Consider the following 22989-nt stretch of genomic DNA (forward strand, 5'->3'; position numbering starts at 1 on the left):
TGGAAGATCACTAAACGCTCGGGAATTACCCTAGAAATGCAGACGAAAAAGACTACGAGAGTGTGGCTGCTCCAAGAATACCACAAGAGAGGAACCCACCGATCTGCTTCGTACGATCATTTAACGATCGAGCACATGTTTTCCCCACCTTTAGCACGCGCAAATATGCTTCGCGCGTTTGTCTGGGAGTGCGATAATGAACACGAGACGCCCCATTCGAGACTGGCTTTTCACATTATAAAAACATCAGAAGGTAGGTCTATTGCTTCCAGTTCCAACCTGAAGATCACACTAGACACACCAATCAGTGCAATTTCTGACCAAAAATATTTCGGGAGAAAATAGTTTGTGATCATTGTGATATTGTGTGCTTAATTTCATTTCAAAATGAAACTGTTAAATTTTGTGAATTTTGCCATCATCCTGCCCTTTATCCTGATCATTCAAGCTGATGAGTATCACTGTAAGTGATAGTGCTGATTTTTTTTTATGATCATACTCTAAAAAGGCTGAAATAGCCTTAGGCTGATCCTCAAGAATTATTGTAAAGAATTTTTAATCTGTGATCATAAACTCTCGCTGTATAATATTTTGTGCTGATCTTTTATCGTTAAATTTTACGGTTTAAATATTCCTGATGATCAGCCTGCACAGAACAAAAAAAATCATATATTGTTCGCAAGTGATTGTGAATTTCTACTGGAGATTTACAAAATGTTTGTAAAGTGTATAACCGCCTAAAATGTTCGTAAATGTTTGTATTTTTTATAAAATTGTTTGTAACAGGATCACCTGAGCATTTTTTGTTCTTTCACAAACATTTCTTCGTACATTTTTGTTTGTCTGACAAAACTTTACAAACAAGTGACAAAATTTTATGAACATATACGAACATGTGTTTGTAAAAAAATGCTAGTTAAGTGATCATATCACGAACAATCTTTGTGAAAAATACTACAAACTTTTACGAACTTGTTTGTAGGTTATACGATTTATTAACATTTCGTAAGTCCCCAGTGAGAATTCGCAAACATTTACGAACAATTTAGCGAAATGTTTTTTTTCTGTGTGAGTCTACTCTGAAAAAATGTTTTGTCAAATTAACGAGAAAAGTTTGTAAAAAATAGATGTTCTTCCATACTGAATATGGAAAAGTTTTGTCAAATCGGCGGCCAAGTGGATCTTGTTAAAAGTTTGTCAAGAGGGTGTTTTTCAATAGAAAATGCAAGGAAAAGTTTTGTCAAATTGATAAATAACATCCTTTTGACAAAATTTTAACAAAATTCATTTGTTCGTTTCACAAGACATTTTTTTCAGAGTATTTGAAGCTTTTAAGATCCTCAGAAAGTGCTCAATATCCCCAAAGAATTGCATCATGCAACAGAGAAGGCAAAAACCTTCACCTAAAGGCTAATATTGCAATTAAATTGTTGTCTTTTCCACTCTTTTTTTTTCGTTACAAAAGAAAAGTCCAATAAATTATCAGCAATAAAATAATTGTGATCTCTCTATTAATTGATCAATATAGCAAGTGGAAGTGAATGGAAAACGAGAAAAACACGTGCCACCAACAATGGTGAATTATTGGCAGATTTTTGGAATTTTGATGCTCAACATCGACTTCTGCATCAATTGTCCATCAGACCTAATCACAATATTGCTAAGAATGTTATCTTCTTCCTGGGCGATGGAATGTCTGTGGCAACTCTGGCTGCCAGCAGAATGTACCTGGGACAACTTCAAGGGCAAAGTGGTGAAGAATCTCGTCTCTTCTTCGAAGATTTCCCCTATACAGGATTAGCAAAGGTGAGATAACTTGATCTTGATCACCAAACCAATTATTTCACCTTTTTATTTATTTATTTTTTTCTATTTTATCCCCCATCGTCACCAATTTTCTCTGTCAATGATCAACGCGATCAAACACTTTTGCATTCAATGTCAACAAACCATTGATCAATTAAACGTGAAATTGATACAAAATTAGCTTCTTTTTTATCGTTCCTAATACACACCGCACATTATTCCATGAAACGTGATCTCAATCACAAAATTAAAAAATAAATAAATGAATGTTCTGCAAAATTTGCATAACATGATAATATTTTCCTTGATGAGAAAAATGATAATATTTTTCTTAATGAGAAAAATCATAATTTAGCAAAAGTATTCCTAAACTTTACCATTTCTTTTATTAAGCATTAAAAAAAATCTTGAATAAATAAATTCCAGTGGCGGCGTGAGAAATCAATTTTTTAATCAATCTACCGATCAAGTGATAAATCCCGATCAGTGTGTTGTGAATTGGAGGTCAAGATTAAAAACGTGTGCATGTTTGAGATCATGGGAAAATTTTATATTTGCTTCCGTCTTTAAATTTTTATTGGCTTTATACAGTAAAATTCACTGGAAATTAGTGCAAAGTTTGCCAAAATTCCTGTTACACTTTCACATTCGCTTTCATTATATTTATATTCTCGTACTAAAAGGTAAATATTACACACGATTCAAGTTAATTTTAAGAGTTTTCTAAAAAGTATTTTAATTTGAAGAATTTGAATATCTTTTTTTTATTTTGTATTTATTATAAAATTAAAAAAAAAAGTTTAATACGGTTTTTAAAAAATATGAATACTTATTATGAAGGTTTCTGACCTTTCTATCGACTTTTCCGACAACTTGTTATGCTAATGCATATTTATATAGTCTAGTAACTATAATTAGCTGAGATTTCCATAAATTTATAATTACTAGAATAATAATATATAAAGTTTTATGATTATGAATAAGTCTGAACCGCTTTTAACCGGTAATGAATTAGTCGATTCTGTAATGAACCGGTAAATAAATTTTTATACGAAATGTTTCTTTTAAATTCTTAGAAGGGGGTTTTACATAAACTATATTAAAATAAATTTAATTTTCAATAACAAGTTGACATTTCAATTTTCAATTTATTGAAAATCACAATTTCGCGTTACTTTTTTCGGTTTTCTTTTATTATGATGTAATTTTTAACAAGTGAGAGTTTTACGCCCAAAATAGATTCAGGTTGATCCTCGAAAATATTTCACCATTCACCCGTAAAAATTGGCGGTGAAGGATTAGCTCAAAAACTAAGACGGTCGTCAGACTGAAAACTAATCCTCCTTCATGAAGGTCTCTAATTTTTCAATTAGAAACTAAAACACTGAAAGATCGTTTAGAAGAGTAACAGAATTTTGGATGAAAATAATCCAAACCCAGTTTGGACTTAATACGGATTTTCAAAACCGTTTCAAGGAAATCGATCTTGATTCAATCAGCTGAGAAATATCTTTTCTAGATGTTTTTAACCTCTGACCTTTAAAAACGATTGAAAGAAATGATTCAAAATCGAACAATGCACAACCCTGAAAGACAAAGTTCTGAAAGCAAAAATTCTGGACGCCAAAATCCTAAAGACACAAATGAAGTAGATATTACACTTTTAGGAATTCGGGATTTCGGTTTTGAAGATTTTGGGTTTCTGAATTTTAACTTTCCGGATTTTGGCTTTTCGGGATTTTACCTATAGGGAATTTCGGCCCATTCGGGATTGTAACGTTTAGGATTTTGACTTTCTGGAGTTTTGCTTTCGGAATTTCGACCCATTCGGGATTTTGGCTTTCGGGATTTTGGTTTTCAGGATTTTGGTTTTCGGGATTTTGGAGTTTCGGATTTTGTCTATTCAGAACTTCGACTAATTCGGGATTTTGGTTTTCGGGATTGTAACGTTTAGGATTTCAACTTTCTGGATTTTTGCTTTCGGAATTTTGGCTTTTCGGAACTTCGACCCATTCGGGATTTTGTCTTTCGGGATTTTGGTTTTCAGGATTTTGGATATTCTGGATTTCGATCCATTTAGGATTTTGGTTTTCGGGATTTTGGCGTTTCGGATTTTGGCTATTCAGAACTTCGACTTATTCGCGATTGTAGCGTTTAGGATTTCAAATTTATGGATTTTTGCTTTCGGAATTTTGGCTTTTCGTAACTTCGACCCATTCGGGATTTTGGCTTTCAGGATTTTGGTTTTCAGGATTTTGGTTATTCTGGATTTTGACCCATTTAGGATTTTGGTAATCCAGAACTTCGACTTATTCGGGATTTTGGTTTTCGGGATTGTAGCGTTTAGGATTTCAAATTTCTGGATTTTTGCTTTCGGAATTTTGGCTTTTCGGAACTTCGACTTATTCGGGATTTTGTCTTTCGGGATTTCGGTTTTCTGGATTTTGGTTATTCTGGATTTCGACCCATTTAGGATTTTGGTTTTCGGGATTTTGGCGTTTCGGATTTTGACTTTCTGGATTTTTACTTTTCGTGATTTTAGCTATTCAGAACTTCGACCCATTCGGGATTTTGGTTTTCGGGATTTCAGCTATACGAGATTTCGACCAATTCGGGATTTTGTTTTTCGAATTTTGGCTTTACGAGATTTTGGCCATTCCGGATTTCGACTCAATCGGGATTTTGGCCCATTCATGATTTGGCTTTTATACACATCCAAAAAACATGTTTTTTTTTTGGACAAGAAAAGGATGAAAAATTATATTTATGCATGCTATTATTTCTTGACTCAAGTTATGGGGTCCACATACATCACAAATCTATCTCTAACCGCTTGGCCAATAGTTCTGGTGACTGTCGTACGACAAGAATTGTGATATTTTTGGATATTTTTTTTTATATTTTAAATGATTGCACATATGAAAATATCGGAGGATAATAAAATTAAGGACAGTTTTGAAATATTACATACTCAAAAATCATTACTTTTTGTAATGTTAGATCTTCTGTAAGAGCCATAAAGACGCCCTAAAACGTATTTCAGAATATTGGTTATATAAATTTAACACAAAATATTGAAAGTTATATTTAAAATAAATAACTTTATAAAATTGATCTCATAGTGCGTCATATTGAATTCTTTTTAAGGCTAACGTAAACCACCTCGCGGTTACCACTGACGCACCACAAATTATATTATCATAAAACGAGAGAAACCTAAACCATAAATCGTATTATCCATACTTTAATTAAAATTGAATAATAGTGCTATTCCATTGTAAAAATGAACTTTTGATACTTGACTTTTTTGTGTTGGTTTCTGTCTCGACTGTTAGGCCTAGTCCTCGTCGTGTTCTCAAACAACCAAATAGTCATGACAGAAACCATTTCAAAGAAAAGTCAATAATGCAGAAGCACTTGAGAACAGTTTGCAAAATAACATTTTCGTTGCGTTTTTTGAAAAAAAAAGTCACTACAGCAAAATGATAATGTTCTTTTGCCTTCACAGACTTATTGCGTGGACATGCAAGTAGCCGATTCCGCGTGCACAGCTACAGCTTATTTGACGGGCGTGAAGGCCAACTACGGGACCCTAGGTGTTACAGCTGCTGTAAAGCGTTTCAACTGTTCCAGTTCCCAGGATCCTGCCAATCACGTGAACAGTCTGGCGACCTGGGCCCAGAGAGCCGGCAAGGGAACGGGTGTCGTGACAACTGCACGCGTGACCCATGCCTCTCCAGCCGGAGTTTACGCGCACACAGCGAATCGAGACTGGGAATCAGATGCTGATGTCACGAAGGCAAATGAAAATCCCAAGATGTGCCAAGACATTGCTAGTCAGTTGATCAACAACGATCCCGGACGAAAGCTAAAAGTCATTATGGGCGGAGGACGAAATAAATTCCTGCCCAAGGGCACGGTAGATGAGCAGGGTAGCAAGGGAGAGCGTGTAGATGGCGTGAATCTTGTGCATGAGTGGCTTCTGCAGAAGAAACGCCGACCAGCAGCTTACGTGTCTGACCGCAAGGGGCTCATGAATGTAGACTTCAACAATACTGAATACCTTTTGGGACTCTTTTCTCCCGATCACATGGACTTCAATCTCGAGGCTAAGCACGAGGAACAACCGTCTCTGGCTGAAATGACCACAGCTGCCATTGAGATGCTGTCCAAGGAGAAACGTGGGTACTTTTTGTTTGTGGAAGGAGCCCGAATTGACATGGCGCATCACAAATCAAAGGCTCACCTTGCCCTGGATGAAACCGTTCAATTTGCCGAAGCTGTGCGTCTAGCCACGGAACTCACAAATTCCCGCGATACTCTGATAATCGTCACAGCAGATCACAGTCACACAATGACAATTTCTGGCTATGCACAGAGAGGAAACAATATCCTGGACTTCAACACTCAGAAAAGCAACGTTGATAATCTTCCCTATACAACTCTGATGTATGCTAATGGACCCGGAGCTACTACACGCACAAATTTCACAGATCCCGAAAAACTCGCCAAAATGGACCCAACGACCAATAATTTTGTCTATCCAGGGCATGTCCCCTTGAAGGACGAAACACACGGAGGGGACGACGTAGCTGTTTTTGCCAATGGACCATGGGCTCACTTATTTGTAGGTCTCTATGAGCAGAATCTCATTCCACATGCAATTGCCTACGCCTCGTGCATTGGGGATGGCCTGAGTGCTTGCAGAAGAACTTCAGCCACATACCGGCGGAAACATTGGACAAATCCTTCAACAGTTGTGCATTAAAAGAAACCCCAAAGATCCCACGCGTACGAAGAGATTGTTATTTTTGAGGAAAAATCGTTGTTATGATTTTAAAGAACAAAAAACATGTGTAAATAGCTTTTTTTAAATTAATTTTAAGTATTTAAATTATTTCTAGATGTTTTTTTTTTGTTGATTTAGGAAACTATGAGAAATAAACCATTTTACAGAATTTTATTTTTTTTCGTTTTTAAGAAGGGACAAGAAATTTTGGTTTTCTTGTTTTTTATATAAATCAACTCCGTTCGTTATCATATTTAAAGACCAAACTGTTAAAGATATCGACTTAGGGGTTTTTATAAGGGCCCTAATAGCGTCCGTACGATTAATATGCTAACGTACTTCTCCAAATATTGACACGTTAATATTGTTAAAACGAAATTTTTCAAAGTAGCAAAATAAAAAAAAAACTGGTGAATTTTTTTTGACCCATTGAGAAAGGCATGGTAAGCAAGAATTCATTTAAAAACCTTTGTAATGATACACAAATCTTAATCGGTTTCAAGAGTTTGCGAACTGATAATTAATCAGAACAAACTAGGATTTCGGTAATTTTAAATAAATTTTTAAAATAAATTATAAATTTTGTATTTAAATCAAAATAATGCAGTATTTGGATTTGGACTGAAAGGTGATATAAGTAAAATATTGACCAGAATGTTCTTTATCATTTTGGTCAAGTGGTTGCTCTAAAGCCGAGAAAAATCATTTTAGGGTAAGTGTGCCAAATTCCGGCCAGCTTGCAATTTCGGCCACCTTTTTTGTTCCTCGAATTTTCATGAATTTTTAGTTTTTACATACTCTAGAGATTATACAATGCAAAAGAATAACAAAAAAATTTAGCTTTGACAAACGAGATGACGTGAAAAAGACATTGGAAGAATTCCTGAAGGGCAAGGAACTATGAGAATGAAGGTGGCCGAAATAGGGCACCAAAGCTATGTTTACATTTTTATTCATTTTAAAATGTATTAAGAACGATTTTAAAGTAAATAAAGACGATAAACTGTCTATAAAGTTCTAAGCAACACTCCTAAAGTAGAAGGAATTATAAAAATCAATATCTATTAAAGATATTACATTTCAAACTTGAGACTTTGGCGCTAGCATGCAACTATGCCGAAATTTGGCACACTTACCCTATTTGTTTTGGAACAAGTTTTTTTGGAAACGAGGAATTTGAACTATGTTAGAGAATTGTAGAATTTTGTGAGTCCTTTTCTTTTAACTCTTTCGTCTCTTTTGGGACTGTAGTACCCAAAGAAGCATATGCATTTTCTCTGAAAAACAATGTTTTTTTAATTATTCAGAACTGATAAAAATCCAATTCTTGTGGATAATTACAAACTATAATGATGTCTAAATATAAGATATTTTTTGTAGGACTGCAATTAATTCTTGAGCTTAGATATTTTTGATTAAAAAATGGTGAAATTTACTTGCAGCATATGCTGCGGTCCGGAAAGAGTTAACTCTTTCCGGACCGCAGCATATGCTGCAAGCCAATTTCACAATTTTTAATCAAAAATATCTAAGCTCAGGAATTAATTGAAGTCCTACAAAAAATGTCTTACATTTGGACATCCTTATAATTTGTAATCATCCACAAGAATCGGATTTATATCAATTCTGAATACTTAAAAAACATTGTTTTTCACAGAACATTCATATGCTGCTTTGGGTACTCTCGTCCCAAAAGAGACGAAAGAGTTAAACCTTATTTTAAGACACTTGTTGGTTGAGTAAAAGCGATCATACCAGTACCTGCATACTTTTGCGGCGGGAAAAACTCTTTTTTTTTACACAACATTTTACGAAGAAATGACAAAATTTTACGAAAATTTCTTGTGTGTTTACGAACATTTACGAACAAATGTTTATAAAAGAACAAAAAATGCTCATCAAGTGATCATGTTACGAACAATGGCCTCAATTCTGAGACCAAGATCAAGATCAAAATATCAAGCTGTCAAAAATTTTTAAAATCAAGATTTGATATTCTGGCGCTCTGCGAATGTGGAACATAATGTGTCTCTGCTAAGAATCAAGAAATCAAGATTATCCACACTTAACGAAACGTCATCTGTGTCAAATCATTTGGTTGTTTTTGTGATTTTGACAATTGTATAACCAAAAAGAAAGCAACTAAATTGATTATTCTGAGGATTTTCTAAAGTGAAATTAACTAATGGTCAGTGATGGAAAGTCGTGGTGAGAAAAGAAAAGGTAGGAAAGGTGGAATATTGAAAAAAATCGGTCCAAAGAGCTCTAACCCCGCATTTCAGAATTCATTCCAAGTTCAACCGGAGAAGCCAGAAAGAAAATACGTGGCCCCAATGTAAATTTAAAACAGAGGACTATTTATGTCGATTTTTGCACTAACCAGAGATCGGTAATGGAGCCTAGTGCTTTTGACTTCGAGACTAAATGGGCAGAACTTGGAAATTTGCTCAATAAAGCAGGTCCCCCTCAGAAATCTGTTGACGATTGGAAAAAGAATTTCCAGGCATGGATGTACCAAATTCGCCATAAAATGCGGCTGGATGATGAGTACCAGAGCAACCCAGCAAGAGGGCCAGATAGGAATAAGTATACATTAAACAATTTGGAGACTAGAGCAATCTCTCTTCATGGTATAAAAAGTGTTGTTGGAGATGATGATCTCAGTGCTAGAGGAGTACCAGAAGACGCACAAAATCTTCCAGAAACTGATAATGAGAATGGGGTTGAAATTGTTCCTGGACATTCTACAGCAAATACTTCGATTTCCATGTATTCTGACAATTCCCCGCCACCAGTGCTGCCAGTTCAGGAAACCTTCTCACAAATCCGTAAAACATCTTCTGTGGATGTTCATTCGGAGAATCTGAAGACTTATATGGAAATGAAGAAGCAAAGGGACGCAGAAAAAAAGCAACGAGAAGAACGTTACTTGAGTGCATTCGAGAAACTCAGTGAGGGAATTCTTCTCATTGCTAGACGCCAAGACTCTAATAATGAATAGAGCTTATCAGAATTGATTATTAATCTATCATTTGATAATTTCTGGCGAAAATGTAAAATTTGTGATGTTATTAGTGATATGCTGTACCAAATTTATGAAATTGAAGTATTAAAATTTTGATTTTTTTTTCTAAATATTTGTGAATTTCTAAGAAAGATTATATTTTTGAGAGCTTAATGAATGTATTTTTCTAATAAATTTACAGTGCACTTATATAGGTTTCTCTTCTTTCTAATCCAATTCTATAAAGTTCTCCGTCATTCAGCGCAATGTCATTTTCAAATTCTTCGTTTACACCTTCAATTTGATCAAAATTATATCCGTTTCGACGCATATAATTATAAAGTGTAAAACACGCATTTGTAATTTTTCCTGCAATTACTGGTTTGTAGTGTAACACTCGATGTTTGAGAAGACAGCGAAATACTGCTTTAAGCACCCCAAAACTTCGCTCAATGGTATTTCTTGCCTGTTCATGAAGTCTATTAAATCGTTCTTGATTGTCAGTTTCGGGAGTTGGATATGGAGTGAAGATGAACGGTTCCAGAGGGTATCCTTTATCACCCAAAACAATGTGCTGTTCACGGTTTCGGAGAAATTCTTTTTTCATATGATTGCGGACAGGAGATTTCATCCAAATACCACTATCATGTGTGGCACCAGGAAATTTAGGATTTACAGAGGTGAATATTAAGTCTGAATCGACTGTAGCTTCAACATTCAGACTGTAAAATTTTTTCCGGTTTATATATAGGCGAGGTGGTCGCTCAGTATCATGCATCAAAGGACGTATGATGGATATATGTGTACAGTCTACGCATCCAATTACATTAGGCATATTAAATTTTTCCATAAATCCCCTTGCAATCTGCTCTTTCTCTCGTGATGTAACCGGAAAACGAATATACTTTTCAGCCAGGTTGTCGTCGATAAGTGTGCTAATATAGTGAATACTACGGGATATAGTTGACTGTCCTACATTACATAGGTTATTTCGAGCAACGGAGATCTGGTACGAGCCCTTTGCAAAAAAATTAAGTGTGCTTAATACCTTGTAGTGAAAAGGTATACGTGAGAATCCTTGAGTATCCCAAGGTTCTAGTTCTCTAATTAATTCCAATGCTAAAGCTTGTGGCATTGCAAAATTTCTGCGGAAGGCAGATTCTGACACCGCAAAGGGATCAGAAATGTCCCTAAGTTGGCGATATTGTAAAGTCATTAAAATTCTAAAACAGAAACCAAAAATTAAAATTCTGTGAAAAATTTTAAAATTTATATTAATCCACCTATCCTCCTGCTGTTGCTTGTGAAGAGATAACTCGTGCTGAAGCCAAATGAAGAATAAATTTTCCATTTTCAATCAATTTTGCAGCAGAAGTATCCTCTCTTTACACGAACTTTTACTAAATTTCACTATCTTGATAATTCAAAGGACCTCTGAGAGGTGCTTGGAATTATTTCAAGAAAACAAGAAATTTGACGTTTTGGAATCTTGAAATATTGATTTCAGAATTGGAAATCTTGAAATCCACACGGTCTGTGTCTTGGATTTCAAGATTTCAAGACATTTGACAGATTTGACATCTTGATCTTGATTTTTTGATTTCAGAATACCAAAATCTTGAAATTTTCTTGATTTTGATCTTGATCTTGGTCTCAGAATTGAGGCCAATGTTTGTGAAAAAAGTACGAACTTGTTTGTGGATTATACGATTTACGAGCATTTCGTAAGTCCCCCATATGAATTCACAAACATTTACGAACATTTTAACACAATATTTTTTTCTGTGTAGACGAAATCCAGAAATAAAATGTCCTCTACAATTATGCGGAAATATTTATCAAATCGGTTGATCAAGAGTCGCGATAATTAAGTTTATGTTATGAAAATTGGTACTTCGACTGTAGCGCCCCCAGCGTTGGTCCTACGAATCGTGAACTTTGACCCCTCATATCACCGGTTCTATGGTAACCATAACGAATCCATGCCACTTTTTGAAAACTTCATAGCCTAGCTAGACTACAACACTCTAAAACTTGATCAACTTACACAATTTCCTTTTGGAGAAAAATGAGTTTGAATTTTGACGCTATCGCAGCGCCACTTGTGGTGAGTTTTTGAACTTTCATCTGAAAGTGTTCATCGAGACAAAAACATAAAACCAAAATTCACGCCAAAATGGTCATTACGCGGAGATATAGGCCGGTCAATTTTCGAACTTTGTCAGGAGTTATCGATCGACTTAAGGTTTTTTTTATAGGTAATATGCGGCTAAAACATACTAAAATTTGATCCCGATGCACAATAGTAGCATTTCAAGAGAGCTTTTCAAAACACCGTCACTTTTTGAATTCTAATAATTAGATCCCAAACTCGAACTATTTTAAGAAAAAATAGACCCTTTTATAGCTCGGGTAAGGGGGTCGAATGGCCTTTATTTTTTTTTTAATCGAAAGCTCTAAGGTTCAGCTATAAAATAAAACAAATTTGAGCCCAATGGATGCCATAGGATGGGAGCTGAACTACTGAGAAAACAAAAAAAAGGAGTATCCAAAATTGGGGAAGAAGGAGTGGGAGATGTGGGGAGGTCAATGCACCAAGTTGCAATTTTCACCCGATTATAATCTTTGCCGAAAACCGCAAGTCGATATCTTTCTTAGTTTAGGAGATACTAAGCCCAAAGAGTGGCCGGATAGACGGACGGACGGCCGGGAACGTTACTTAACCATCCATATATTCGTGATCAATAAGTGGCGAAACTGTCATAACACATTTAGGCAAAGTTTGGACAAAATTGAAGGACATGAAATTTTGTTAGGATTATAGTAGGTGACATTTTTGTAGTGAAATAGTTGGAAATAGTAAATTTGAAAAAGATGGAAAGCATTCGAAGTAACCGGGAAGTGCCGCTCCACTCTATCCGAAAAGATATAATTCGGTTCAAGGAGCTCAAGCCTGTTACTCAGAAGCCAGGAGGAAGAGGCCGAAAATCTGATATTCAGGATAAGAGAATGGAATAGAAAGTTCTAGAGCTTTTGACAAGTCTAAACCGATTGCATTCAGCTATGAACCGGGAATGAACCGGTTATGAACCGACCATGAACCGATAACAAATTTTTATTTGAAAATCAATTTGTAATTACTCTCAAACTGCTTTGGGCGATTTTTTGAATGATTTGTAAATGATATGAAAGTACTAGATGTGTAAATACCGTAAATACACTGAGAGAAAAATCCAAAAAAGTCAAAATAACATTCCGGAAATGTTAATTTTACCCTGCAGTATTGATCCGAAATCGGTGAAAATATTATGATTTTTAGGTGTATTAGGGATTAAAGTTACCCTTTTTCATGTTAATTTTACCCTTAAAAAGGTGTAAAATGAACATTAAAAAATGTTGATATATTTTTACACCTAAAAAGTGTTAGAGTTGTGACGAAAAAAAGTTAATCGCACCCTCGTTTTTTCCTCAGTGTACTAAGGAGTATATCATCAAATAAATCACGATTTCGAGCATTTTGCAAAGCTTGACACGCTTTGGCACCCCTGTAATAAACTTGAAATATGCAACATGTTTGGTCCAGCATATTTCTTGCCTTCAAATCAGTGAAAGGATAATGTATTATTCCTACATTTTTTCCAGTTCATAAGTCTTCAAAGAGAATCGGGAAACAGTTGAAAATTTAATTTAAAGGCCTCCAAAAAATTAATGTTACCATACCAATGAATCAAGCTTGAAAATCAATTGAATCCAAAACATGTAAATTATAAATTAATACTTCCTTTTTTCTTTAAAAAAAAAACTCAATGAAAAATAGTTTATTTTAGCATGATTTTTCTCTCTTAAGATTTTTATTCTTATCTTTAATTCATAATTAAATTTATTGCATATAAAAAAATGATATTGCTGGTAACATTTTTTTCCTAATAGTCTAATGTGGATTTTTATTAAAATAATTAGTTTAGAAAATTATTTTTTGACCCATAATGTAGGGGAAGGCTTTCACGCTTCGCACGTACTCTGGCTTCGAACACTTCATATTTTTTTCTAATTTCTCAGGAAATGTATGACTTAAATCTGCCATAAGTCAGATTCATTCGTTCGGCGCCAGAGTGTTGTGCGAAGCATTACGCTCTTCCCCTATGATCTTTAATCTACCTTTCTTTCAACTCGAAAAATAACAAAGGAAATGTTGTTTTGTCTTGCGAAGAAAAAGCTTAAAGAAGCAACCGCTAAATTTGTGGAATTTGTCTATTATGAATTTAGCAATATTATTATTAACAAAGTAAAGAATGAAAAAAATGGGGATCTGGGGAACTGTCTTACATAAAATAATCAAACTTTTTTTGTCCACTATCTCTCCATATGCTGCGGTTTTCCCCAGGTGGGGTCAATTGAACCAAAGTCACGAGGACAATCGATCACCAATCTCCCAATAATTTGTTTAGAAATAATTTTTGTATAGAAACTTACATTTTTATTTGGATGAAATTAAAATCTCATGTCCATGCTGTAGTCATGTCATTCAAGGGTCATGCGGGCTTCTTTGCCATTCTTCTTGAACGTCATGCCATTTTTCAGGCAGAATTCCCGCTTGATGAATGCAAACAGGAGATCTGTGACGAGAAAGATCTGCGCTGTGGCAAAGGCCAGAGTGACTCCGAAGTAGAAATTGGCATTGGCTGATGCTGAATAGATCCAAAGGTGCCAAACTACTGGGCCCAGAACTGATGTGATGATGAAGAAACAGCCCACGACGAAATTGTGCGACATGAACTTCTGGCCGAACTTCCACATGGGCAGCAGAGCCATGTAGAAAGCTACATCCCCGACACAGGGATAGGATCTGAAGATGGCTCCCAGGCCCGTGAGCACTGTGGCCAGCATGAGGGGTTCGTGACGGAGTTTGAGTGCGAGAGGCACAAGATAGAGCACTGTAGCATTGATCTGGAATGTCCAGAGGAAGAGATCTCGAAAGTGATCGAACATCTCGGTGAAGAAGTACCAAAATAGCCCAATATTCGGCTGCAAATCTCGATGATTGAGAATGAAGCCGTAAGTGGCATCCAGGAAGCTCCACTTCTTCATTATCCAATATCCGGAAAATGTAGCTAATCCCAGACAAACTACAAACAACAGAACTGCCCGGATTGCTCGACATCTGCCACATCCTTCCCCCTCTTTGCGATAGACACTGATCGCCAGGGGCACAATGAGCACCGCAGGATAGAAATTTCTCTGGGTTTCCAGAACAAGGGCCAGCACAGCAGGGATAATCTCCCGGCGGGCTGTGAAGAAGAAAAAAGCTGCCAGGAGGAAATTGCTCCATACAGTGGTCGTCTGACCAACACAATTGAGAATTGTGTAGGGATTGAAGAGATATGCAACAGTACAGTAAAGTGGGATCTGTCCCAAATCTTCAGGTTTCAACTGAAGTTCCTCAGTCCCTTTGGCATAATTTGCCATCTCTCGCTTTTGTCTGCTCAGCAAATCTCTGGCAACAATTTTTGCCATACCATAGATAAAGCCGGCTGCCAGGAGATCAATGACAACAAACAGAAAAGGTATAACAGCCGCACAGTGCTTGATCAGGAAATTTGTTGTGACTAGAATCACAGGATTCTCATGGTACATATCCCCGGAATACGGATCAACTCCATTATCATACAAATACGCCCCTTCCAGCACTGCAACCAACAAAATTCATTACCTTCCTACCTCTGTCACCTCTTCCTGCAAAATCCTACCTCTTTTCCAGGAGTTCAGAGGCGTAGACACCTCCACACGATCCCGTATGTACGGGGCAAATGTTGAGCACATCAGCAAGTGCCGGATTGAGCCGGCAATGAGAAAACTCAGTGCAATCTTTCGGCTCATGATTGTTCCTCACTGAAAATCTTCTCAATCATTCACTCTCACTTCACCCTAATCACCACATTGCCACCAGAAATACAGGAAAATCGGAAAATGCACTTTCCTTACTCTCAAAATTCATCGATTCTGATAAACACAAACACTAGCGCCATTCGCCGCGCAGCGGAAAATAAAACAAAACTAGATTGCATGGAAAAATTCATATTTATTTTAAACTCAACGGTCAGTCTTCAACAACACATAAAATGTTGATGCCACTTTTTCCCAGGTTGACACCCTCCAGGAGACCCTCGTGGTGGCTTTTCATGTGGATGATGAATCGGGTGAGGACATGGAAAAGATTGTTTCGATCCTAAAAAGAAAAAAAGGCATTTTACAAATTTTACTAAAGAAATGAAAGAAATTAACAGAGTTGATCAAGAAAGACTTTCTAGATTAAGATTAAGATGAATTTAAATTTAAACGAAGTAACGATGCTAGGAGAAATTACGAAGAAACATACACAAAAAAAATATTTCGTAAAATAGTTCGTAAATTTTGTACTTTTTCACAAATATTTCTTCAGTTAAATCAGCATTTGTCGTAACTTCCGTTTGACAACTTTTCAGGAGCCGGTATTTTCAGTTTAAATGCCCAACGCACAATAACTTTTGCTTTGTAAACATGTTTTTGGCATTTCAATGAGAATGAGTGAGATCTAGATCTAGTCATCTCGCTCATTCTCATGGGAAATTTAGAAAACATGTTTACAAACAAAAGTTATTGTGCGCTGGGCATTATTTTTCTTAAAACAAACCTGTGCTCGTTAAAAGTCGTGTAATATCAGAAATTTTGTGTTGATAATTTTAATGGAAATTACAGATAGTCATACTGGTAACACACTAATCCCGCTCATTCACGGTGCCATGATAAATATTTTTGCGCCAAAAAGACATAACAGACATAAAAACTCATACAGAAATTGTGTTCTTGACATTTTTGTAGGAAGACGGAGCTGTTCACTACATACCCTTTTACTTGAATCTTGAAGAAATACAAAGAAATTAAATGCAAATATAACTTCAAATGGAAAGTTCTTAAATCGCGGGCAATTCAACTGTGTGAGAGAGATATAGACACAAATAACTCACTTGACAAACGTCTGGCGACGCTGCAGTTGCAAAAGATCCCTAAAATGTCGCAAAATATTTTCTTCTCTATTTCATACTTATTAGCAGGTCGTGTCCTTTCTTGTAATATGTACTTTTGTATTCCTTATTAACCAAAATAATGTTGTACTACAAAAGGGTTTTTCTCGAACCAATCCTGAATTTTGGGACAGCTCAAAAGAATATGAGTCTTCCAGCTCAAAATTTCATCCCAATGTTTTTGTTGTAATATCGACAATTATTCACAATTAACCCAAATAAGTGTATTTAACTAAATTATTAAAAGGATTTTCTTGTGAAAATAACTTAACTCTAAGGAATTAAACAATTTTCACAATAAAAAACCTCTCATTTTCTCTACGTGAATTTTCGCGGCATTTCGAAGAATGCCAAGAGGCACCACCAAATTCACTTCGGCTTTTCTTTTAGCTCAGGCCCGTCTTAAAAAATGAGCACCAAATGCGATACTTTTGAGTCAAAATAATAAAAGTGGCACTAATAAACTGTAAGTTAACTCGAGAAAATCTTTATAAAATTATTTAAAAGCTCAGATATTGAGATATAAGGTAAATGTACCAGCGATCATCAGTGTTCCTCGGATCGGAGGGTTGTCCCGCGTATCGGCACCCCAAAATAAAATGTACTTTTGAAATTCACTGTATTTTACTAATTTTCTTTAGCAAGATGCATCACGTTAGTTCATATATAATCTACAGAACCAATTTTCTCGTCGAGTTTCAAACAAAATTGCTATTACTTACTTAATTTATTGAATCACTGTATCAGAGTCTTTGCAAAAAATCTACCATTCATCACTTTCTTAATATTTCACGCGAGAATTTCTCTGCAAGAATATAAGGAATTATGTTTGATTAAAATGATTAACAAATCTGTGTTAATTAAAAAATGAATATTCAGTGACACTAATTTCACTATCAATACACTTTTTTTAAATTATTTCGGCAAGGAATATATATCAATTGGCATGTAAAAAAATACCATATAGTGTTTTGGAACTCATATATTCAACTAAATATGGAGCACGTAGCACGTCTCTTAACATTCCGATCCGTGGTACACTTCCCTTATGTCCGATGAAACACAAGAAAATTTTATCGTAACTTCCATCGTTTTATAAAGCCGTAACTTCCAATGTATAAAGATCCTGTAAGTTACGACAATTTTCAAAAATGCATTATATCAATTTCAATTACTCTAGTAATAATAAGCGCCTTTATTTACCTAAATTAGTCAATTAAACTGTTATCCCTGTCTCTAAAGGCTTTTATTTTGCTTTTGTTTTGAATTAATAACAGATGGGCAAGGATTTTTTCTCACAAATATTGAATTAAAATGATTTAATGTTGCATTATTCGCACTGTCTTTGGATATTTGGAAGAGTTTGTGAACGTTTTAATGAGAAATATTACATTTTGCTGCAAATTACAAGCCACGCAAACGAGCCAAAAAAAGTTACGGCAAATGCTGATTATGGAAAATTTTGTATGAAAATTTGTCGTAACTTCCCCAAAAATGGAAGTTACGACAAATTCTGATAAATTTTTATTAATAAATGACACTTATGCTAATTATTGTTTAAAATAATTTTTATTGCTATTGATAAATGCTGATTTAACTGACGAATTTCTCGAAACATGATCACTTAACGAGCATTTTTTGTTTTTTTATAGACATTTTTCGTAAATGTTCGTAAACACACAAAAAATGTTTGTAAAATGTTGTTATTGGTTCGTAAAGTTCGAGAAACAAAAATCTACGAACATTTGAAGCGCTCAGAGCAAGTGATAATTTTAATAAGCAATATACATAGAGGACTACTTTATAAGTGAAATGTTTATCGTGTCGAGGCTATGTTTATCGTGTGAGACTCCCCGTACCCTGGCCGAGGCCCCAGGAATCAGAATTGAGGTCAAGTAATTCGGACGTTCTGATTCATTTTAACTTTGTTGTGATCACGAAGAGGATGTATAGGCTAATTCAGAGCCTTTGACATCTTTCTGCTGAACACAATCTAGGATGAAATGTCAGCTTTTTGATAATATCGAATAAAGTATCGATAAATCTGTATCTCTTTTAGATTTAATGTACGATGGAGTGTGACTGTCAATCAGAATTACATATTTTAAAAGAAAAAAAAAAAACAATTTTATTAGTCTTTCTAAGCCAATTTTGGGAATATTTTGAGTGGTTTATGAGTCGGTTTAAATCAGTTGTGTGTCAACAGGACAACGGTAAAGGATCTAAGATACCAGTTCGAGCATTCTGCAAAGCATGAGACGCTTTGCCATGCCACCCTTTTCAAAGTTTTTGAACAAAAACATAATTTCTTTAAAAGTTAAAAATTTTGTAAGTAAAGGTGCGTATTTTATGTTAGTTTTAATAAAATAGTCGATGTTAACTTACGTGAACAGACTCGTGAATCTTGTCATCAGAAATGAAATTGAAGAATGGCTTGATGGGATTTGTGCAGAGGATAGCGCACTTTGATTTGTTGCGCACTTCAGCTAGAGTCTCCTTCTGGGACTTTTTGTCGCCCACAATCACATAACGATCATAGAAAGGCCTTCCGCCTGGCTGTGGGAGTGGCATTAGTTGACTGTCGAGATACGTGCAGAAGAGATGAAAAATGATGGCTGAATCTGTGGGAAGATGTTCATCCCATTTGTGACTGTTGAGGACAGCACCTGCATTCCAGTGATAGTCGGCAATACAAGTACCCCGAGCCAAATCCCTAATCCTGTGCACTAGATATTCCTGATTGGGTGACATTTCCAGAAAAGGAATCACTAGCGGAAGAGAAGGAACACGCACAAGAACCAGTTGATTCTCTGCCGTTTTTCGCAGACGCTCCAGTCCAACCGCGCCCACTTGTACATCTGTAAATCCCATATCTCGAAAAGCTTTATCAATCGAATCAATTTGGGACACGAGACGATCGAGAATTGTGCAGGAAATCCATTGTTTGAGATTTGTCACGAAATGTGAAAGTTTTGCTGAAGATACTTTCTTGCCTACTTCAAAGGAACCATTCAAATCGGCTCCTAAGAAACCTGCTTCATCGATTGTTCCCGATTTGGGAGCAATGGTTGTTGGAGAAAGCTGGTAAATTGAAGTCTTGAGGAGACCTGAGTAGTCATCGAGTTTATAGTTGTTCCAAAATGAATTCATAGAATTGTTAGCCAAGCTGTTCTCTGCATTCTCCTCAAGGAGCGCTCGGGCTTCCTGCAGAGAAGTTTCCCTGAAAAGTAAAATTCAAATATTTCGAGAATTCATTTTTCGTAAGGGCGGTTGAGGTGTAAATTAGGTCACAAACATTTTAACGCGGAGCATGAACTAACATAAGATGCATAAGATCATTCTAATGTGGTACAAAACTTAGAAGTTTATCCGACGGAAAAAGAAAGTAACCGCTGTCAAAAAACTCTATAGAAAAAATAACATGCCAGAGGGGTGCATCCAGAGATTTCACTGAATAAGTGCACAAAAAATTGGAATATTATACATTTTTAAGGAAAATCTCGGAGAAAAACCCGCACTTCTACAACCAAATTTGCTTCTACTAAATCAAACAAAAGCCTAAACTTGCTTATGGTAGGTTTGATATTTTTATTGCCCATGCAATCCATTTCTTAAAACATTTCTGATCCAATTTGCCTTGATTTCAAACGGAATTTTTCACATTTCCCTTTAAATTGGCCACTGGTCATTTACAGAATCAACATTTAAAAGATGTTCTGTAAGTCAGTTTGGAAGTAGAGAGAACATCCGAGGCTTACAATAACTGACTAATTGACTGTCAGAATGCAATGAAAAAGTAGTTTTCCAAGTTTCACAAAAAAAAATTTCTTAGAAAAATAGCAATAAATTGGTTATAAAACGCAGTATTTTATACCTCTTACAAACTCTTAAAGCAAGTAGAAGAAAGTTCTACTTAAACAATGATGTGTAAATTTTTGTGTACGGGGTGTACGGTGTATTGTTTCTGGAGAAAATGAGGCGCACATAAGTGGATAAGTAATTGTGTGAAAATCTCCACTAAATTTTATTTTTCTAGCGGAAATATAAGGATTTCCAGGAATTTTGTGAGGTGGAAAAACGAATCTAATAAGAGATTTTTATGACATACTGGTATAATTAATTCGATTTTCGTCGCAATTTTGGAGAACTGTGGGGAGATCATTCTCCCCTCAGTTCTCTTGGATTCCACCATTTTTTCTTGGATTCAGCATTTTTTTTTAGGATTTCACACAAAATTTTGTAGATTTATCTGATTTTATGAATGTTTTATCAGTAGGGTAAATTAAGCTAATTCAAAACCTGCTCCAAATGGAAATTTTCGCTACTCCAAATGGAAACTTCACTGTTTTCATGATAAATACAGTACTAAATTACTATATTTATATATTTTCTATACCACAGTTTCATTATTTAATTTTGCACCAAATAAAGCGAAAATCCATTCATATTCGCAAATTTTAATTTGGTAATTTCTCAGAAAAATTAAAAGTGTACCTATTCACTTTTCACCATCGAATTTTTCATCGATCGACCATGCTTTCCAATGAAAAACGCAATAAGGTGACTGTTGTTTATTCATTTCGTTTCACATTTATGTCATATTTCTGGATAATTTTAGTTAAATTCAGTGCTAATCTTTATTGTTAACGGTACGTGAAGTTTTCAAATGAAATAATTACCTATTTCGTGAACAAAAAAGGTTTTCTGAAGTATCTACGAATGCTTCAATAGGAAACCCCGGAAATATGATTTTTTGGAGAGATTTTCCAATTGTTTTAAATGGGAAAGGAGAAAAGACCAGGAATTAGAACAAATCTTGCACTCAGGAGCAACTCAACAAGATTTTGGAAACCTTTCGTCGCGGTTTCAGTTACACTGTTTGTCTCCAATTAGAAAATTTCCCTTGTCTCCATTTGGATTAATATGTTTCCAATAGAAGCATTTTACACTCGCTTATTTTTCTTGTATTTAAGAAGTTTTCAAATTATATCTAAAGAATTTTTACAAAACAGTAACATTCTAGAAGAGTCAAGAAGCAAATTTATGTAATTCTCTTCAGAAAAAATATGAACTTAATGTGTTGATTCTTCTGTCAAAGTTAAAGCGTTTTGAATTAGGACATTTACCACTCTTGTGGGGTTTAACTAAATCCGTAAATTTTTTAGTATCTCACGAGAACTTAAGTTCTTGAAGTTTCGAGGAATTGAGCAATATTTCGATTTTTATCTTTATCTATAAAATGACAAAGTGTTCAACTCTGATTTGCATTCAGGATTTTTTGGTCTTTTATGGAGCTTTTTAAGTAAATTTACCAAATAAACTTACTTGAGATAATTCTTGAGGGCTGTTTCATCCGTGATCATTTGATCCTTGGCGAAAGTATTCTTGTACGGCGAGACAAAATGCGTGGATGTATTTGGTGAAGGATTGCTGACATTGAGTGCTCCCCTGGAAGCATTGAAGGTCTGACTGAAGCTTCCCTGGAGTGGAGATCCTCGATTATATACCCAACTGTTGGACAGAGCCGTTGTGGAGTCATTGAACGACGAATTCCAGCTCATTCCGGACACATTCACTGGCGAAGCACTAACTTCCTGAACCTTTTCCTTGGGCGTCTTTAGGACAAATGATGAGTCATTCTCTTCAAACTGCAGTAGTTTCCTCTGCTGCTCACTGCCCACGACAGGCGAGAAATTGAACAGGATGTAAAGATACCGTCCAAAGTAGTAAATTATGCTGAGAAGCAGGATCACTGCTGCAGCGTATTCCACGTAAAACCAGCGCGAGAAAGCGTCTGGGCATTTGTTGGAGAGATCAAATGTGATGAAAGATAGAAGAGCCACATTTATAGCGCCCCATTTCAGGGACTCCCTCTTCAATTTTGACTGCAGATTAATGTGTAAGCTCTGGTTCACTATTGAAGCGTTTGATTTCTCAGAAGATCTGCGAATACACTGAAAATTATTTTTCTAATTCATTTGGGGATTCTCAAAGCTTACCTTGGAATCATTATTTTTTTCTAGTTCCTTGAATCCTTAAAAAATTTCCTGCAAATTAGAAAAAGTTGAATGTAAACATAACCTAACAAATTATTTACGAAGGAAAATTATTAAATTACCAAATTTCCTAGATTTTCTCGTAGTTTTTCACAATGCTAAAAAGTAAAGGAGCTCTTTAGCAAGAGCTAAACACAAAAAAAATTACTATTTTTTACTGATAAGAGGAAATATTGAGAAAAAACTCTAAAAATGCACGCCGCAAAGGAGACTTGAGAAGTCATGCCCCCTTTCCCGCCTAAAATTTTGACAAATCCTCAAGCTTTTTATCGG

General features: G+C 35.5%; 5 protein-coding genes across 6 annotated transcripts; 2 read left to right on the top strand and 3 right to left on the bottom strand.

The window, feature by feature from the left end:
• Window positions 1-269: 269 nt before the first annotated feature.
• LOC129804028 (membrane-bound alkaline phosphatase-like) lies at window positions 270-6764 on the top strand. Its single transcript, XM_055851006.1, has 3 exons — window positions 270-463; window positions 1529-1806; window positions 5315-6764. Exons 1-3 carry the CDS (start codon window positions 388-390, stop codon window positions 6572-6574), a joined length of 1614 nt encoding a protein of 537 aa, XP_055706981.1. The 5' UTR covers window positions 270-387; the 3' UTR covers window positions 6575-6764.
• A 1754-nt stretch (window positions 6765-8518) lies between these two features.
• LOC129804032 (uncharacterized) lies at window positions 8519-9833 on the top strand. 2 transcript variants are annotated; one of them, XM_055851012.1, is made up of 2 exons: window positions 8519-8818; window positions 8857-9833. In XM_055851012.1, exon 2 carries the CDS (start codon window positions 8988-8990, stop codon window positions 9594-9596), a length of 609 nt encoding a protein of 202 aa, XP_055706987.1. In that variant the 5' UTR covers window positions 8519-8818; window positions 8857-8987; the 3' UTR covers window positions 9597-9833. The 2 variants fall into 2 exon arrangements, with proteins under 2 accessions (XP_055706987.1, XP_055706986.1); XM_055851011.1 differs by having other exon boundaries at window positions 8878-9833.
• Window positions 9742-10603, bottom strand: LOC129804033 (putative nuclease HARBI1). The gene has a single exon (XM_055851013.1). It carries the CDS (start codon window positions 10447-10449, stop codon window positions 9796-9798), a length of 654 nt encoding a protein of 217 aa, XP_055706988.1. The 5' UTR covers window positions 10450-10603; the 3' UTR covers window positions 9742-9795.
• A 2813-nt stretch (window positions 10604-13416) lies between these two features.
• Window positions 13417-15630, bottom strand: LOC129804031 (phosphatidylinositol glycan anchor biosynthesis class U protein). Its single transcript, XM_055851010.1, has 2 exons — window positions 15347-15630; window positions 13417-15286 (listed from the first exon to the last, which is right to left on the bottom strand). The coding sequence occupies exons 1-2, from the start codon at window positions 15474-15476 to the stop codon at window positions 14121-14123; spliced, it is 1296 nt and encodes a 431-aa protein (XP_055706985.1). The 5' UTR covers window positions 15477-15630; the 3' UTR covers window positions 13417-14120.
• Window positions 15631-15658: 28 nt separating this feature from the next.
• On the bottom strand, window positions 15659-22975 carry LOC129804029 (transmembrane protein 209). Its single transcript, XM_055851007.1, has 5 exons — window positions 22779-22975; window positions 22660-22707; window positions 21986-22603; window positions 19046-19880; window positions 15659-15825 (listed from the first exon to the last, which is right to left on the bottom strand). Exons 2-5 carry the CDS (start codon window positions 22668-22670, stop codon window positions 15697-15699), a joined length of 1593 nt encoding a protein of 530 aa, XP_055706982.1. The 5' UTR covers window positions 22671-22707; window positions 22779-22975; the 3' UTR covers window positions 15659-15696.
• Window positions 22976-22989: the final 14 nt, after the last annotated feature.

This window comes from Phlebotomus papatasi, chromosome 2, assembly GCF_024763615.1.
Source record: "Phlebotomus papatasi isolate M1 chromosome 2, Ppap_2.1, whole genome shotgun sequence".
Lineage (NCBI taxonomy): Eukaryota > Metazoa > Arthropoda > Insecta > Diptera > Psychodidae > Phlebotomus > Phlebotomus papatasi.

What these genes read in the sequence shown, in the direction of transcription:
- LOC129804028 (XM_055851006.1), top strand. Translation starts at nt 388, where the DNA reads ATGAAACTGTTAAATTTTGTGAATTTTGCCATCATCCTGCCCTTTATC. An exon ending in TCAAGCTGATGAGTATCACT is followed by an intron (nt 464 to 1,528) that starts GTAAGTGATAGT and finishes TGATCAATATAG; the next exon opens with CAAGTGGAAGTGAATGGAAA. An exon ending in CCTATACAGGATTAGCAAAG is followed by an intron (nt 1,807 to 5,314) that starts GTGAGATAACTT and finishes TTGCCTTCACAG; the next exon opens with ACTTATTGCGTGGACATGCA.
- LOC129804032 (XM_055851011.1), top strand. Translation starts at nt 8,791, where the DNA reads ATGGAAAGTCGTGGTGAGAAAAGAAAAG. An exon ending in TCGTGGTGAGAAAAGAAAAG is followed by an intron (nt 8,819 to 8,877) that starts GTAGGAAAGGTG and finishes CCCGCATTTCAG; the next exon opens with AATTCATTCCAAGTTCAACC.
- LOC129804033 (XM_055851013.1), bottom strand. Translation starts at nt 10,449, where the DNA reads ATGGAAAAATTTAATATGCCTAATGTAATTGGATGCGTAGACTGTACA.
- LOC129804031 (XM_055851010.1), bottom strand. Translation starts at nt 15,476, where the DNA reads ATGAGCCGAAAGATTGCACTGAGTTTTCTCATTGCCGGCTCAATCCGG. An exon ending in TCTGAACTCCTGGAAAAGAG is followed by an intron (nt 15,287 to 15,346) that starts GTAGGATTTTGC and finishes TGTTGGTTGCAG; the next exon opens with TGCTGGAAGGGGCGTATTTG.
- LOC129804029 (XM_055851007.1), bottom strand. An exon ending in GCCCTCAAGAATTATCTCAA is followed by an intron (nt 19,881 to 21,985) that starts GTAAGTTTATTT and finishes TTTACTTTTCAG; the next exon opens with GGAAACTTCTCTGCAGGAAG. An exon ending in AGATTCACGAGTCTGTTCAC is followed by an intron (nt 15,826 to 19,045) that starts GTAAGTTAACAT and finishes TTTTCTTTTTAG; the next exon opens with GATCGAAACAATCTTTTCCA.